This window comes from Geotrypetes seraphini, chromosome 12 (assembly GCF_902459505.1).
Source record: "Geotrypetes seraphini chromosome 12, aGeoSer1.1, whole genome shotgun sequence".
Lineage (NCBI taxonomy): Eukaryota > Metazoa > Chordata > Amphibia > Gymnophiona > Dermophiidae > Geotrypetes > Geotrypetes seraphini.
Genome location: NC_047095.1, coordinates 42,352,150 through 42,371,519, shown reverse-complemented (window position 1 = coordinate 42,371,519; position 19,370 = coordinate 42,352,150). Strand labels below are relative to the sequence as shown.

General features: G+C 39.4%; 1 protein-coding gene across 5 annotated transcripts in view; it reads right to left on the bottom strand.

Moving 5' to 3' along the window:
- ZRANB2 (zinc finger RANBP2-type containing 2) overlaps nt 1–19,370 on the bottom strand; it is a 90,464-nt gene that overhangs the window by 15,713 nt on the left and 55,381 nt on the right. For all 5 annotated transcript variants that reach the window (XM_033917124.1, XM_033917121.1, XM_033917120.1 and 2 more), the window contains 2 exons: nt 16,579–16,698; nt 12,661–12,875 (listed from right to left, as the gene is read on the bottom strand). In XM_033917124.1, the coding sequence (XP_033773015.1) occupies nt 12,661–12,875; nt 16,579–16,698 (335 nt within the window). The remainder of the gene's footprint in view (nt 1–12,660; nt 12,876–16,578; nt 16,699–19,370) is intronic.

Sequence of the window (19,370 nt, the reverse complement as noted above, 5' to 3'; positions counted from 1 at the left end):
ATCTTAACTATCCTCCTAAATGATTCTATCACTGTAGATTTCAATAAGAGTAGGTGTGATTTTTATATGCATTTTTAGGGATTCTTTTACTAAGCTGTAGTAAGCACTAACGTATGCTTACTGCAGCTTAAAATGCCTTATCACAGGGTGCACTCAGACATCCTGCAGTAATTTTGCTATGTGCGAATGCAGCTATGCTAATCGGTCGGTAAGTGCTCACACACTAATGGGAAAATAAGTGCATGGTCTTTATTGGAAAAATCAGCCATTTATCAGCAGTACTAAAAGTAGCCTTAGCATGTGAGAAAGATCAGTGTTGGGGCTAGTGCAGGCCACTGCTTTTTTTTTTTTTTAGTGCTGCTTAGTAAAAGGGCCCTTATGAATAAAAACATGGTCTTTATTCAAGGAGAGGAATTGACTGACTTGTGATTTCCATCCTAAAACTGTAATCCCAATCAGGGATTCCAAAATGTAATCAGTCATTTTCTGACTTGACAGATTCCAGATCATGATTTTCAAATGTTTACATTTGTTACTGTTGCTCTAACACTGAACAACTATAATGGAAGATTAGGTTTTTACCTTCGATAATCTACTATTAGTCCCTGTAGGATTCCATATGCTAGGTGTTCAATCCCAATCCATAATCCGCGAGTTGCAGAAATCCAACACTTTTCTGAAAACATGCTCTATCCCCTTAGCCTGAAAGCTAGAAAACATATCTAGTTAAGTCCCAAAGCCAAATAACATGCCTGTACAAGTCCATGCACACATCCAGCAATTAGGGGCTGAGGAGTCCATCCCAAATGAGTTTTAAGCAAATCAGGGGTTACAGAGGCAGAAATAAACCTTTGAAAAAAAGATTGTTTAAAATCCAAGATGGCCGCTGCCAGTGAATTCGCATCAGAACAGCAAAAATAAACAAAATCTGAAAATAAAAAAATAGCAATTTGGGGTCTGGGGAGGTGGGGCACCTGAACCATACCCAAAGAAACTGTGAAAAATTATTTTTAAATCATTCAACCCAATCACCCCCGAAGTTCCTATAGGAATTAATGAAGGTATACTCATAGTTCTGCAGTGCCTTGCCTATCAGCATTTTTAACAACAGTTGAATGGAGAGAGAGGATTTTCTGCCTCAGAAACTTCTCCAAATGACCAGAGTGGAAGATCTTCGGACTGCCAGTCGGCCCAACACAGACTATGATCTCTGCCTCCGTGGATCCTCGCCACATGGTCGGGGGCGTGAAAGGCAGCCTGCATCTTGAAACTCGGGTGGGTTTCCCTCCAGACGCATACAGCCAGTGCTTGAAACCCATGACAAGGTCAGTGGGCCAGCAAACTCCCAGAGGAATGGACCCTGAGTTTAGGAAGGGTGGCACATAGCAGGCTGGCTCCACATATTCACCAGAGTTTCTCTAAGAAGCAGAAGTCCAGCACTGTGGGACTGCGCACTTTCCTCCAACAGGGGAGGCACTGAAGCCACCAAGAAAGTGAACTTTAAGCGAAAAAACAAGAAAAAGAAGCAGAGCAACTGTAAAAGACTGCTGCATAGATTGCTTGCAGAAATTGTAATTGGATATATTTTCTAGCTCTCAGGCTAAGGGGGGTGGAGCATGTGCTTAGAAAAGTGTTGGATTTCTGTAACTCCCGAATTGCGGGTTGGGAATGAACACCTAGTAAATGGCAGCTGGAAGGGAAATAACAGAAATGGAAATGTATATTGTTTCTCCTAAAGGCAAGATGATGCATGTACTTTGTGTTGTGACTGGATAGTTTGCTGTTACAAACACTAAACAATACTTTGGACGAGTAAAAAGAATTGGCATTTGCAAAATATATTTTTTCAAAGCATCTTTCTATAAAGAAAAAAAATGTACTAATAAAAAAAATTAAATCAATTGTTTCTGCTACAAGATTAGCATGAGATAACTGGATTAGTATCCCATTTGGTAATTCTGTATATGCAAAATTTGCTAAACAATCTGCTCATTTTTAACAAGTTTCAAGTTTATTAGGTTTTTAAATACCGCCTATCAAGGTTGTCTAAGCGGTTAACATTTCATATAAACTGCTTCTTCTTCCACATTAACATTTATATAACTAAGGACCCCTTTTATAAAGCTGCAGTAGCAAGCCTGCTGCAGCAAATGCACCAAAACCCATAGAAATTGAAAGGGCTTTGGTTCATTTACTGCACCAGCATTGCTATTGTGACTTTGTAAAAGAGGCCTTAAATTAAATAAGAATAAAATTAAAAGTTTCTCAAATTATGTTAGGTTCTTCTGTAGAAACCAATTCTGCAGTTCTAGAGGCCATCTCAGATATGTTTAGCAAGGACACGGAGTAAATAGTCTTAATCATGATCACCTTAAGGAAGAACAAAATTATTTAGTCTTAAAAAATATGAATTAAGGACACTTGAGTAAATATTTAAACAATGTGGTTGATTTTTCTTTTAAACACTAATCATGGTAGTGAAGCATTTACTCAAATATTCAGGTATTTTTTCATCCAAGATATCCAAATTATTATCTGGACGTTGGAGCCGAATATCCCTGGTTTCTTGATAACCCTCAGTTCTGCTCACATTCTACCTCAAGACTGCCCCAAAACTTCCAGATAGCACCAGAGTAGTCAGCAATGATCTCAGCAATTATTCAGATAATGCCTCTGAAATCCCTGGATAGCCTCTGCTAGAAAAGTCATCTGGGTAGTAGGTGCTGCTAACCAGGTAACTACCTTTGAATATTGGGTCCACTATACTTAGAAGCCTAAAAGGAAATAGATAAGAGGTAAAACAAATGCATCATAAAAATTGTTTAACAGGGGTGGTAGCTGCCTTTTGAAGGAGTTTTATTGTGCTTTTGACTGAATGAGTAAGCACTATAACAATAACAGTGCTTATAGCAATTCTGAAGCTTTTCCTCCTTAATATTTAAAATTTAAATTTCAGCGCAATCAATGCTATGAAGGTTACATTTGGGAAATTATATTTATGCATGATTGCCTTTTAACACTAAACCAAAAAACAAATAGAAATCAAAATATTCTGTTTCTCGTGGGTCTGCATTTCAGAAATATGTTACAATTTCTAAAATCAAACATGAATAGTATTTAAAGTAATATAGTTCTTGAGTAAGAGACAATAAAAGCAAAAAAATTCCTTTGCAATGTTAAACATTACAAATCTGGTAAATTGATGGAATCAAGAAATTTGAACATCTCCTTTTTGGTTGCATCAGATTCTGAACTATATAAATTTATGTAAATGACTTGATGAAAACCAGAATATCTGAACAGGAGGTGAGTAAGGAGCCAGAGGGGCATTTAATTGTAGTAATCCTTTGTTTGGTGCATCAGCCTTTAAGGTATGAAGCCAAAATGTACCTGCCTTGTTTGCACAAACATAGTATACTGAGCTTTTCTTGAAATGAGTAACAAAGGCAAATTGACTCAGAATAGTATTGTATCTAAATTTGAGTCGCAGGCGTTGCAGAGTTGGTACAGTAGAATCTCAATTAACTGGGTCTCGGTTAACTGGCACTTTCAACCAACCAGCAAAAATAATCACCAGTGGAAAAAATAAAATTAAATAAAAAAAAAAAAAAAAAAAAAAAAAAGATAGAGCCGAAGCACCAATGGCAGAGGTCCTGAACCGCAAACTCCCCTTCCTCCCTCAAGCCCCAAAGAACTACAAGTGGTAGCAGTACTGAGCCTCAAACTCCACTCCCTCCCGACCCAAAGCATCAGCGCGACATGCTCTAAACCGCAAATCCCCCCTCCCTCCCTCAAGCACCCAAGCAGCTGAGAGAGGAACCCCCCTCCCTCCCACTCCAAAGCACCAGAAAGGCAGCAGTCATGAGCCGCAACGCCCCTTAGTGGCAGGTGGTGGTACTGAGCCGCAAAGCTTTCCTTACCCGAACACATTCAGTCAGAAGGAGGCAGCCTCAAAACAGACTGCTTGTGGCCAGCCCCGGCAGGGCCTTTCTTCCGACGCATCACTTCTGATAAGGAATTACTGTGGCTTCAATGGGGCATCATTATGTTGCAGGAAACCCACTTATGCAGATGTGATGCCCACTTGTTAGAACATAAAAATTTGAAGAGATATTGGTGCATCAACATCAGGGTATTACTCATATGGGTGGGGTGACAATTCTTTTTCACAGAGGGGTGGGATTTGACATTCAGGCTCAATTTAAAGACATAGAGAGACAGTGTTTGCCTTAACAAATCAATGTCAGGGCAAGGAACTCAAGTTGATTACCTCTACGCCCCAAATACAGGACAGGATAAATTCTACAAGTGTTTGCAAGGCAAGTTAACTACCTTTGTGAGGGGTAGGAAAATTTTGGATAGTGATCTTAATATAGTGGTGAACGCTTGCTTGGCTCACTCCAAAGGAGTAGTAGTAGTAGAAGAAGAAGAGTAAATCGCATAGGAAAGCCCTGATGGACATTATGAGGCAGCTCAAGTTACTTGATACTTGGAGGCTCCTTAATGGAACCAGAAAAGACTTCTCAACACCCCCCATAAAAGGATAAATGCTATATGGTCCCATTGTAATATTTGGGGACAGGTTTTAGCTGTGGATATTGAAACTATTCATATATCAGACCATGTCCTGATGTGAGTCCGATACTCTGGTTTAGTGGGCCCTAAAGACCCAGGGTTTTGGCAGCTTACTGAATTCTTGCTGCACAATAAAGAGATATTGGATGACGTTGTATGTAATATTCGGACATATATGCAACTTAATGATAATGGAGAGGTGAATGATGCTATTTTATGGGACACCCTAAAGGCGGTCCTAAGGGGGGGTTGATTAAGTGGAGGGCATGGAAAAAGTGGTTGAGAGCTTGGATTTCTTTAGAACTTTGGGAAAAACTTCTGGTGCTAGCTAAAAAACAAAGAAGATTGGAATCCCAAACTTGGAAATTACTTCAACACACAAGGGCAGAACTCACACAAATACAAATAATGGAGGTGGATTTTGCACACCAGAAGTTGCAACAGAAATTCTTCAAGTTTAAAAGTCAATCAAGTTCTATGTTAGCTAGGTGTCTGAATGCATGTACTAGAGCTAGGAATATTCAGAAGATAAAGGGGGTGGGGGATAAAATATTGTATACCGATTTGGACATCAATCTTCATATTTTTTTTTTTTTTTTTTGGGGGGGGGGGGGAATATTACTCCACCTTATATAGGCAGAAACCCTCTGGGGGATCTGATAAACATAGTATCTCTCTAAAATCCAACTTCCAAAACTGTCTGAAGCCGAGATGGCGTGGCTTGATTCTCCCATTACAGAAGCAAAATGTTTTGCTACTATTAAAAGATTGAAACCTCTTAATACTCAGTTCAGTATGGAATTTTTATGTTTTCAGGCGGATTTTCTGGGTCACCAGGCCGCGCAATGGTATAAAACGATTAGTGATTTGATTAAAAAAAAAACCTAAAAATGGTCTTAGGGATATTTGAAGCATTGAGATTAAGCATCAGATTTCAGCATCTCAATGGCCACAAATTTGGTCTTGGAGAATGAGATGTACAATGTCAGTGTCTATGAGACAAACTTGTTTTTTTTTGTTACATAGAGCTTTTTGGACCCCAGTTAGATTACAAAAATTAAATAGTTCCTTGTCTAATAGATGCTGGCATTGTAATCTGGATGTAGGGACTTTGGATCATCTTTTGTTTTCTTGTCCCCATATCTTAGCCTTTTGGTACTCAATCTGGGATCAAGTAAATTGTTTATTGGAAAACCATGTAGCGATATCTTATGATACTGTGATATTTGGAATGTCTATGAGAAAAAAGAGTCAGATATCATCATCTAATAATAAACTTTTAATGATTATGACGGAAGTTGCCATCCAACATATTACTAATAATTGGAAAGATTATAGGAGCCTTAATTTTAATTTTTGGTGGAATTCATTATGTCACATATATAGAATGGAAAGATCATTAGCGGTACAGAAGGGAAATTATAAAAATTTTATTAAAATATGGGAGCCATTAACATCTTTTTGTCATGATTAAATGCCATTTTTCTATTAATTATACACCACTTAGTATTGGGTGGGGGGAGGGTTTCAAGTATATGATCTTATAATGATTTATGGGCTTTGAGGGAGGGTGGGGGGTTACATTTGTATTTATAGGTTATAATGATAAGATGTTCAAGTGATTAAATTAATTGTGTTTATTATGAATTTCTGTACACTTGATGAAAGTTTAAAAATGAATAAAGAATTAAAAAAAAAAAAGATTGAAACCTGATAAGACCCCGGGCCTGGATGACTTTTTGGGACCCTTTTATAAAAGGTTTGCCTCAGAGTTGGGGAGTTTCTTGCAGAGGATAGTTAATGGTCTATTGGAGGGCGAACTTATGTCTTATGAGGGAAGCTACACAAGTAATAGATTATTCAAAAAATATTCAAGAATGTGTGGGGCATTGATCTTGGGGATGTTCCTATGAGGGAAGCTGGCATCTCTGTTCTCTTGAAGCCAGGTAAAAGACAACGGGGTGCAGTTCTTACCACCCAATCTCCCTATTAAATATTGACATTAAGATTATTACAAAGACACTGGCTGATCATCTGGCGAAGCTATTACCGGGCTTAATTCATAATGTTCAACCGAGCTTTATTTGTAGAAGGGGGGTGGGTGGGTGATAATGTTCAGTCGACCTTACACTTAGTATGGGAGGCCAAGTGCACCCAGACAAGGGCAGTGTTGCTAGCAATTGATGCTGAAAGTGTTTGATAGGGTATGCGGGGCCTTCCTATGGCAGTTATTGCACAAGGTGGGTTTGAATGAGAAGTTAAGTGCTGATTTGAACACCATGCATGGAAAGAGAGGAGAGAGAGAGAGATTTTTTCCTTTTAAATTGGCACCAGGAGTAATTTGTTACCTAGGTGTACAATTATCCCGTGATCTTATGAGGCTATATGCATGCAATTATTCCAATCTTGTGCACCAAATTTACAGAGAGCTCTCTCGATGGAAAGATCTATGACTTTCCTGGTAAAGCCAGATATCAATTATTAAAATGAATATATTACCACACCTATTTTTATTCCAGGTTCTGCTGAATAAGATTCCACATAAGATACTGCAACAAATTCAACGAACTTTCTCTACCTTTATATGGAATGGAAAACATCCTAGACTCTCATCAGAAGTGCTTATTAGCAATCAAGCAGGGGGAAGGGCAGTTCCCAATATAATGTGGTACTACTGGGAAGAACAACTACGCTTTTTGCTGGATTGGCAGTTTAGGGTAGATAAGACTTATATTTGACTGGAGCACAGACATTATCCTTCTATGCTACTCTCTCATCTGTTATGGACCTCTCTCCAGCTAAAATACATTGCAATATATTTGTATAACCCCTTTATGCAATGTTTAGTACAGATTCGGAGCTTCTTGCGGAAGAAGCTTGGAGCAGGAAGGTTTCTTTAGTGGCGGGAATTGGCAATGAGCCCTTTTATCCTCTCCCTTTTATCCTCAAGCGCATGTTTGTACCTGTAACTTGTCTAATAAATGCCCACACTTCCCCTCCTTTTTTAAAAAATTTATTTTACTTTTTAATTACTATTTTAACATTGTAAACCGGCCAGATGTCTCGATGGTCAGTATATTAAAATTTAATAAACTTGAAACTTTCATGAGGGTATGAACACCCAGTTTTTAAGAGATGGGCAGAGCAAGGGTTTAGTAGTTTTGACATTTTTTTGGAAAGGTGGGATAGTGGGGATTTTCAAAAGATGCACGAATGTCATTCTTTTGGGGAGATTGACTATTATCCTTATCTTTAGCTGCAGCATTTTCTTTCCTCCAAGGATTGGTTAGCTGTAAACCCTGTGAATTCTGAACACTGGGAAAATGTGTGGCTTGCCCTGGGGAAGGGCCTAGACCCCTTTCGTTGCTATATAGGTATATCTCCTAATCAGAAACCATTTTAAAACTAATAACTCTATACTGATAACTTTTGAGAAATATGTTGTATTTTTGCTATTTGTATTCTGTAATTCGCTGACTGTCCAGTTCTCTTCAGTGTAAACCGCCTAGAAGTCATAAGATTGTGGCGGTATAGAAAAATAAAATTATTATTATCAGAGGCTTGGATGCTACTAACCCTATCTTTATGAATAAAACCCCTCCAACTAAATACTAGTGGTGTGTTTTAAGTGAGGGGTTCCTGTTTATATCTTTATGGGGGGTGGGGAAAGAATAGTGTTATGCTTTTATATCTTTGGTTGGGAGCTTTTTTTTTTTTTATAACATTTTTAAATGAAATACAAGATCAACTCTTGTTAAGGAAATACAGAAGTAAACAAAAGGCAAAATAGAAACTGGTAAGAAAACAAATAAATCTTCCTTAGACCCCAATAATGAAGTTGAGGGAGGAGGACCTAGGTAATCTTAATCAGGATAATCAAATTGTAAAGATAGTTCTAATATAGAAATGGCTTAACAGACAATTCCCGTCAACATATTTTACTAGTCCCGAACACTAAACATTTCCAATTGCCAGCCTCTTCATCTCTATAAATGCTCTTAACTATTCTGGGGTAAAGAAAACATATTTTAATCCTAAATATTATATCAAACACTTGCACGGATAGGACAACAAGAACGAGGCGCCCAAAGAAATCATATCTGGTCTCATTGCAAGAAATAATTTCCAACGATCCTGAGTTTATTTAGTCACATCTGGAAATATTAAGATTTTTTTTTACCGTAGAACAATTTCTGAGAATTACAGAAAAACAACCTAATAATACTATTAACATCATGTTCCAAAAACAAAGGACACCAATAGAGTCGCTCTTTCGGAATCTTCTGTAATAGTTGATTCTAGTATATCTGTGATATTCAAAGGTGGTTCTTCTGAATTCTTTTGTATATTCTCTGAAGTGGCTCTCATTTCTTTTTTCCCAGGAAGGTAGTAATTGGGGGAATATTTTCAGAGGAAAAACTTAGAACTTCAATCAAATATTTTCTAAGCAATTTAATAGCAGTCACTCAGAGATTTAGGAAAATTTTAAAGTCTCAGATTTAATCTACGGTTATAGTTCTCTAGCTGTTCAATCTTTTTATTGAGGATAATTTTTTCCTTAATTAATCCAGCCATTACTTCTTGCATTTTATCCGTTCTGTCTGTAAGCTTCTTCATCTGTAAGGTAAACTCATCTCTAGTCCCCTCTAATTTCTCCCCCAGAGCAGATACAGTACTTACTAAGGTTGAAATTTCATTAGAGGACCTGGAAACTGAAGAGTTAAATCTCTGGAGAGCTTCTCATATGCTCTCCAGTGTTATTGCCTTCGGTCTTTCAAGCTACTATCACTCTCAGCTCTCTCTGCTCCTCTCCAACTCTCGCAACTACAGCCCCTTGGATTGGGGTTTCCCCAGCCGAGTCTCCCTCACCAGAATCCACCAGCTGAGTTGTGGTATGAGCAGGGCAAGGCGGAGGAACCGACACCAGAGGAGACAAAGAGATGTTAAAGTCCATGTCCTCAGTGTCTCCTCTTGCCGAAGATATAGCAGACTGGCCTCTGGGTGACTGCGGGATCGCAGCGAAAACAAATTCTCTAATGGACCGCTGAGCAGATGAGGAGGTTCTAGTGGCCAAGGGATCCAGCCGAACGCTTCAGGGTCCAAGTCGAGCGTGTTCACTGAACTGCCGCCATCTTGGACCACCCCCTTACTGCTGCATTTTGAACTAGTTGTAAACGTGATAGCAATGTTTTAGAGCAATGGTTGGGAGCTTTTTACTATAGATGTGTTATTATAGGATGTGCAGTTGTAATCTATGCTCTCTGGTCAACTGTGCTTTGCCAATAAAGATTTACAAAATAAAAATGCAGGTATAGTTATTACAGATTTTTTAAAAACTTCTCTGCTTTTTTTTTATTGTAAACAGTTCACTAGATCATTCAGCTTCTCATATGTATAAATTAGTCATCACTGGCTTGTAAACATATAATTGGTTTAAAAAATGTTGGGAAAAGATCTGAATTATTCCTTTCAAGAGAAAGATTGAACTTATAACTTTCACTTCATCCAGATCAGCTTCCATAACTCTATGTTATTATCTTGACCACAGATCCTGATGGACCTCTTAGTCCCACCATATAACCCTCTCAATGTCTTCTAACTGTTGGTCCTGTGAAAAAAAGAAGAGCTAGATTCTCTGAAACATGTTATACAATTGTATTCACATTCAAACTTATCAGAAAGATGTTTGATCTTTTGTATGTATAATTTGTATATTCATGTGGAATCACTTATAAGCATGTTATGTTGTGCTTTGCTTCATATGTTTTTGATCTAAATCAGCTCTCCTCTGGATACTTTATCATCTTAAATCCATGGAAGGACTTAACTAAAGTTCACTACCAATGGTGGAATTTAGTATATACAACCTATAGATTTGAAATATATATTGTCAAGAAGTCTATTTCATGGTCTAAAACTAAAGCTAAATGGTCAAAACTGTCATTTCATGTCCATTATGACTTCACTATATCCACATTGTCTTAAGTTCCAGTGTTCTGTTTAATGTTCTGTATTGGGTACATTATTGCCCTTTTTCTTTTTGTATATAAATACAATAAAAACACTCAACCATCAGAAATCTATGATACAATTTTAAAATGACTACAAAGCAAAATGTATGCTTGCTTTAAAAGTGGTATTTTAACATGGGTTGTATACAGATCTATTAATTCTAACAGAGGTCTGTGCACTATTGGTTCCTAGTTAAAACTCAATGATAGAGTAGCTTACAGAGCATAGGCTTAGTGACAGGACACAGCAGAGGCTGTGTGTCAGATCTTTGCTATTTTTCAAGCAGGGGCCAGTTTGTCAAAAAAATTTCAATGCAAGAGCAAAGAATCAGACGTAGAAGCAGATACCCTGTGAAACTTCATGATCATATCTCTACCCCCATCCTCTACAAGCTAGTTCTCCACCCCCTCCAGTTTCTTTTCTTTTAAATTTCCCATTATACTTTCTCTGGAGGCTTGTTGTGACAATTTTTGAACAGCTGTTCTATTTATTTCCAGCACACAGTGAGTTTGAACTACATTGTGTTTTCCCAGCCTTGAGAGATCAGAATGGATTTTGGGCTGTACCTAGCTCTAATTCACCAAGAGCTCTGTGGAGGTATGCCAGCAGCAAGTCTGAGGAAAAGGTGTGGGGGAGGGGGAGGAATTATATACTGTGGAAAGTCAGAGGATCACACTTAGGGTTGATGGGTGTCACTACTGGCCCCTGGAGCCTTGCAATGAACAACACTAGTTTGCAAAGTCCTGGAGAAGGAAGAATGTACCTAACGTGCCTAAATTCTAAACCAAGGCAAATCATAAAATATTTATCTACCAGCAATATACCGTATTTTTCGCTCCATTAGATGCACCTGATCATAAGATACACCCTAAATTTAGAGGAGGAAAACAAGAAAAAAACCATTCTGAACCAAATTCTCTCTGCCAGGCTCTGCACCCAACCCCACACTCCTTGCCAAGCTCTGCACCCTGTTCCCCCCTCCCAGCCAGACTCTGTACCCTGTCTCCCTCCCTCTGGTGGTCTAGTGGTAGGCCAGGACAGGGCACAGGTCAGGCAGGCTTAGTGGCAGGTAGGGTCAGGGCGGGCGGACAGGCCTCTCCTCCCCCTCCCCCCCGGTAGGCAGGAGGCAGGCCCCAAACTCTCCCTCCTCCCTCCCTATTTTTAATTCGGCAGGGCAGCAGCCAGGCCCCGGCCTCTCCCTCCTTATCCCCCAGACAAGCAGCAGGCAGGCCCCGGCCTCTCCCTCCCTATATTTAATTTGGCAGGGCAGGCCCTGCCCCCCCCATTCGCATGCGTACATTTTTTTTTTTTAACTTCTGGTCCCTCCTTTGCTGGACGCGGTGCCCTCTCTCGTTGAGAGTGGTGCACAAGACTGGCTGACTACCTGGTCCCCGCTGCTTCCCCCCGAGAACTGACAGTTGACGCGGCTGCCTCCTTTTCTGTTCTCTTGCGGCATAGCGGTGCAACAGGTTGCCTGCTTGCTCCCGCATCAGTTCCCGCGGGAAATGGCGTGGGAACTGGCAGGTAGCCTGGTGTACCGCTATGCGGCAAGAAAACAGAAAAGGAGGCAGCCGCGTCAACTGTAAGTTCTCGGGGGAAGCAGCGGGGACCACGCAGTCAGCCAGTCTTGTGAGCCACTCTCAGCGAGGAAGTGCACCGCATCCAGCGAGGGAGGGTGGCAGCATTAAAATAAGGTAATGGGGGGGGGGGGCGCGCTTTGGGTATTCGCTCCATAAGATGCACCCTCATTTCCACCCACTTTTTTAAGGGGAAAAAGTGCGTATAATGGAGCGAAAAATACGGTAAATCATTCCAACATAGCTACAGTAAAATGCTACACTAAAGCTTAACAAATGGAAAAATGTTAAAAATTTATTACTTGAAATCCTGTTATCTACGACCACAACAAATCTTAAAATAGAAGGTGGAAATCACAGAAACATGTACATTTTTAATAGTTCATGAAACAAACAAAAAAAAAATCATTTCAATAACACAATAAAGTTATGAATAAATAAGTTAAGTAGATACTGACATTTTGCCTGGTGTTACCCTTGATCTGTACCCGTTTACCTGGACCTAGACCTTGAACTTGAGTGAGAGGATGTATGTGATGACGATCGAGAGTGGGAAGATCGTGACTTAGATCTGCTGCTCCTGTTGGGTTTCTTTTTTTTTTTGTCATCTTCATCTTCACTGGCATCAAGATTATATTTCGACAGATCACCATCTTCTTCCTCCTCCTCCTCCTCCTCCTCTTCTTCTTCCTCCTTCTCCTCCTCTTCTTCCTAAGGAAAGTCAAAATACCAACAGTTATGATACATAACAAATTATATTTTTCCCACTGTTTTTCCATATAGGGAGGCAAAATTCTGCTTCCAATTAAGATAATTTTCTTAACAGGAAATACACATTAATAAAACAATTTCTTGCTCAGTAAGCTAAGGAAAGATTAAGTTCTTACCTCAATCTTCTTTCTAGTAGACATACACTCTATTCCTGAACCTGTAGGTAGTCAACTTCTCACGAGAAATCTTGAAAGGAGCTTCATTTGCATTCTTTTTCACTTCTCCTTCCTTACCTCTGGGCTGGTACGGACTCTCTCGAGAAACATGCCTGTTCTGCTCATATCATGAAACATATCAGCAAACATACAACAGATAACCAAATTCAAACACTTGCAATACATAAGGTGAAAAAGACCCAACTCACCAACTTGAGCACAACCTGCACTAAGAGTGTGGGAGATATGTATAACCGGGTAGCCACTGCCTTTATTATTGTCAAGGCTGGACCAAACGAATAAGAATTATTAGGTCTTATTGAGGCAGGAAGCAGGCAAATTCACAGCTGACAGAGTGTGCTTCAGGAATAGAGTGTATACCTACTAGAAAGAAGATTATGGAGGCAAGCATCTAATCTTTCCTTCTAGTATGGCATGCACTCTATTCCTGAACCTGTGGGATGTAATGGAGCAGTCCCTCAAGTTTAGGGTGGGACAAGATGAGCCTGCCACCACAATCAAAAATCCAAATGAGTAGTATTGCTTGGCTGCCACGTCTACTCTGGTGAACTGCTTGGTGTCCTCTGGATTTGAACTGGACTCTGATGAGCCAATCGTCCAGGTCAGAATGGGCATTCAAGTCCATTTGTCGCAGGTGGGCTGTGACCACCACCATCTTGGTGAAGGTCTGAGGTGTTGTAGCCAGCCCAAAAGGCAAAGCCATGAACTGGAATCCTCAAATATCTCCTGTGCTCTGGAAAAATGGGAATATGCAGATAAGCCTCCGTCAAATCCAGAAAGGCTAGAAATTCCCCTCGTGCCACCGACACGACCATTTCCATATTGAACTGCAGGATTTTGAGGACCGCATTCACCACTTTTGAGATCCAAGATTGGTCTCCAGTCCCATGAGCCTCATTTTGGCATAATAAAATATATCGAGTATCTGCCGGGGCCCGAGTCTGCCTCCGGAACTGGCTCTATGGCTTCTATACCCAGCAATTTCTGGACTGTTGCTCTGACTTTTGCTGGCTTTTCTGACTTCCTCACTGGGGCATGAATCCAAAGTATTGTGACCTGAGGAGTCCATCCCACCTGTTTTTAAGCAAAAGCATGGTGTTTTGAGGCAGATAGAAGCTTTTAATTTCAAAATTGGGAAATCCAAGATGGCCACCATGGCAACGATTTTAGCACCAACAACAGCCCAGGGAAGCTACACAGAAAAATAAAAAAAAATAGCAATTTGGGGATTTTTGAGGAGGAAGAACCTAGCACTTACTCTGGAAACCCCTCAAAATCAATTTTAAAGGACCCTCCCTCCAATCAATCTGTCAGGCTGTCAAACTGCTACTCACTATATCACGCTGTGTGCTGCAGAATGGAAGCTATAACAGCTTACAGGGAGATCCTCTGCCTCAAGAAGTCTGGAATCCGAACTGCTTGTTTCTTCTGACTGCTTCTCTGGCCCTACACATTGGCCATAGACCTCAACACCCTTCTGTAACCCGTGTACACTAATGGGGGAAGGAATGCAGTTGGTCCTGATCCTGGAGGTAAACTGCCACAGAACCATGCAGTTTGCGCTCAAACCCACTAGTGGATGAACCTGGGGTGAGCTATGCTCCCAAGGGAACAGTCCCTGAGCTCCATAACTGTTAATGCAGTAGGTGCATTGCAAAGCAGCCTACCCCTTGGAAGCAGACCTTCTACGCTCTCCCACAGCCAAAACTGTACCTCCAGGGGATTCTCTGCAGAACAAAAAATAAGCTTCACAAAATAGTAGAAAAAAGACTGAATTTAAAGAAAAATAAACACGAGCAGAAAAGACAAGCTCCTACTGTTTCGCTTGTAGGAAAACAACTGAGGAATTAAAGACAGCCTAGAGGTAAGAGAGGAGGAGCAAATGCATGTAAATGACGCTTCCTACAAGAATTCTCACAAGAAGGGATGGACTACCTGAAGGTTCAGGAATAGAGTGGGGTTGTACAAGAAATCATATTAAAAACTGCAATGCCAATCAGGATAGCACCACTGTGATATCAACACTTCAAGAAACTGGAACACTGTATCAATGATTTTATAGTGAGTATACTAAAAGGAAATTTAAAAACAATCCAGGAACATAAGACCTCTGAAATCAAAATGATAAAAAAAATTTCAACACCTACCAAGCAGGACTTAATAAGGATCTTGGCTTCCTATCATATTACAAACCATGAATTTTTACGACTGTCTTCTTATTATCACCTGCTCCTGTCTCACCCACAGTCCCCCTTTTTTCCTTTCACATTACCTACCCCTCCCTCCCTCTTGTGGGATTATAATTGAAATGCTTTGATGTTTCACTTACATATACTGGCAGTTGTCAACATTTGCTTATGTCTGATCTGAAGGGTTACCTTCAAAAGCTAATCAAACAATGCACTAAGTTAGTCTAATAAAAAAAGTATTACCTTTATTCTTTTTGCTTTGTTTTATTTATATTTAATTCTACAAGGGAAACCAGAATCTACCCTCACTGGATATTTAAATTCAGTTCAATTATGTAGAGATGACTGTTTTCAGATTGAGATGCTCATCTAGTTCAGTGAGCTTCCTGAAGGCAAATGTTGTTAACATAACATAACAAATTCACTTATATACCACAGTAACCTCTCAGTTCAACACAGTTAATAACAATCAAGAGACTTTACAAGCACAGTGTATTATAATCACATTCAGAAGAATATGTCAAATAAGTAGGTCTTTAGCATTTTCTAAAGGAAAGATAGGAGTTTGTTATCAGGACAGAAAAGGGTTTGTCCAGGTGGATATACATTAAGACTATTGGTTTCGAACATGTGTTGATGGGTCTTCAGATTACTGAAGACCTTTGTGCACATTCTATGGGGGCTCAAGTTTCTTCCTGGGTTGAAGTGAATTACAGTCATTTCAGGGGTTATCTGCAAAGTGACTGCTTGGTTGACTCTGCATTCCTTTGTCATGTACTTCAAATTGGATGTTCAGGCCAGGAAGGATTCTGCCATTGTCCATTTCCCCGTCTACTGTACAAGATCTATATAAAAAGTTACATGCAATTGTGCTACCTCTTTAACTGCCTCAGTGTCATTCAAAAATAACTCACCCTGCACAAAGCATTGTTTTGCCCCAGAATATGAAGCCAGCACCACAGAATGAGGGAATTATTAATAGTTTACAAATAAATAATAGTGAGATAGAAGTCAAGCATGGTGATGAAAAACTCACGAGTGCCTGGCTGAGTAAAACATCAGTAATATCAAGAAAAAACACAATTTCTCTATAAAAGAGGGAGCTACAAATGCCACAGTAATTAGCGCAATCTGATTTACTTATGCTTTCATCTGTTCTGTCAGATTAATATCTTAGAGTAATTTTGAATTGACTATAAAATGAAACTAAGCTTGGTTACTTTGAAATAGTGACTAGTTATAATGCTTGATGACTGAGGAAGTATTAAGATTACTTACCTCATCTAGTTTATATTTTGAAAGATCTTCTTCCCCATCTGATTCTTTATCTTCATCATCTTTTAGGATAGACTTAGGACCAACTGGCTTTCCTCTGTATTTTTTCTTTTTGCGACCAAACTAAACATAAAACGAATAAATCCATTCCATTACAAGACGCATTTCAAAAATGTTAAATATTTATTATATTGAGCATCATGAACAATTCAAGACATGAAAATACTTGAATTCAAATAGTATGACAACCATTTTTCAGAGGAAAAGAATTTTTTTTAACCAAAAGATTTAGATATAGAAGCCTAAAAGTAGACTCAGGAGCAATATGATAATTTTTAAAAAATGATATTTGAATACATGGGAAAGCACCAAGTGGCATTGAGAAAGCTCACAAATTAATTCAAGCTATGCAAATGGTTACTCGTAATTGGAAGAATTGGGACCGCCTTAGTTTTACTTTTTGGTGGGCGAATTTATGCTTATGCTATAAGTATGAGAAGATGAACGCTGACATGCAGGGGCATAATAAGTTATTCAGATTAGTTTGGAGTCTGTTGACAACTTTGTTACCTCGTTATAATTGTTTTTTATCTTTTATTTTTTGTTGATTGTACACACATCTAAGGAATGGTGGGAGGAGAGTGGGGAGGGACATTTCTTTTGTTTTATTCCTTGATTGAATGTATTGGAAGGGGGGGTTATTCTTTTTGAATTGTTATTGATTGATTATAAGTGCTTAAACTGATTATTAATTATGTATAATGTTCTGCAATTTTTATTAGCCTTGAAAACTTAAGATATAAAAAAACAAATTAATTCAATAAATTTTAAATAATCACAGCAGAATAATATACTGTTAAAAGAATTAAATCAGCAAACAAGGAAAAACAAGTCACAAATGCACAAAACAAGAAGAAATAAAATGTTTATATTTTATAAATTATAAAATGAATTGTATGTGGATCAACCCTAGAAATAACAAAAGATTAGGTTCTTACTTTTGCTAATCTTCTTTCTTGTAAACCCTCCCTTTATTCCGGGACTAGTGAGTTATGCATCCCTTGCTGCCAGGCATGTAGGAAGCTTCAGATGATTTAAATCTTAACTCCTCCCTCTGATAGCATAAACTGAAGCTTGCCCCTTGGACACCAGTCAGTCTTAAAGTAGCCAGGATCATCTGCAGAAAATAACTAATAAGAGAGAGAGGGGAATGGGGAACTCCCCACCAGATAAATCAATTCTGCTCATATTAACATATGCAAAACTGCAACAATGAAAATGAGAAAACAGGTTATTAAACATTAGAAACCTGAACGATAAAACAGCACTGCACTGTCAGAAGGGGACACTTAACTAGAGACCCCCCAAATTTAGTGCTAGTTCCAGTCAGATGGCACTCTTAGAAAGGCTGGTCCGAAACTTAAATCCAGCTTACCAGTACTTCAAGGCAGGCAGTCAGCGAATCAGACATACATAGGGCAGGTTACCAGAATAAACAGAGGATTTACAAGAAAGAAGATTATTTATTTAGATTAGTATCCCATCCTCCTGTGAGCTCAGAAAGGGTTACAAAAGCACATTCACAGTCAGTTAAATTAGATATTCATGGTACATTACAGTTAAATAGTTATTCATAGTACATTACATAGCAATGGTAAGAACCTAATCTTTTGTTCTTATACAATCCCCCTTTATTCCGGGACCAGTGGGATGTAACAGAACAGTCTCGAAAACATAAGGGTGGGACTGATGAGATCGCTAACAACACTGAGGCACCAAAAGCAGCATCCTGCTTGGCCACCACATCAATCCTGTAAAACTTGAAGAAGGTGTGCAAGGAGGACAATGTAGCAGCCCTACAAATCTCATCTGGAGACTCTGCCGATGACTCGGCCCAGGAGGAAGAAACCCTTCTAGTAGAATGAGCCCGCCCCCCGAGGGGCAGCTTCTTTCCTGCCGCTACATAAGCTGCAGAAATGGCCACTCGAAATGGTAGCCTTAGAGCGAGGCCTGCCCTTGCGAACCGACGGGACAGTTACACAGAATACAGTCTTGATAGCGAGATCCATCAAGGACACCTGCTCCAGAGGTATTGATGCTCCTGTATAAGACTCTGATGAGCCCTCAGTTAGAATACTGTGTACAATTCTGGAGACAGCATTTTTAAAAAGATATAAAAAGGATGGAGTCAGTCAAGAGGAAGGCTATTAAAATGGAGCGTGGTCTTTTTCATAAGGCGTATGAGGACAAACAAAGATCTCAATATGTATAGAGGAAAGGTGGGATAGGGGAGATATGATTGAGACGTTTAAATACCTATGCGGCATAAATGCGCATGTGTAGAGCCTCTTTCAAATGAAAGGAAGCACTGGAATGGGAGGACATAGAATGACGTTGAGAGGCGACAGGCTCCAGAGTAATCTAAGGAAATACTTTTTTACAGAAAGGGTGCTAGATGCGCGGAACAGTCTCCCAGAAGAAGTGGTGAAGACAGAGAATGTCTGAATTCAAGAAGGCGTGGGATAGGCACGTGGGATCTCTCAGAGAGAGAAAGAGATAATGGTTAGTGAGGATGGGCAGATTAGATGGGTCATATGGCCTTTATCTGGCATCACGTTTCTATATTTTTATTTCTCTGTTTCTATGTTACATCTTAAGAACGCCACAGGAAGGCTCTCTTTGGTACAATGTAAGTACTATAGCAAGCTTTGGCGATAAAATCTGAGACAGAGAACATATGCCACATACTCTGGCTTAGGAGTGAGATTCATTACTATCACAGTATGCCGTAAACA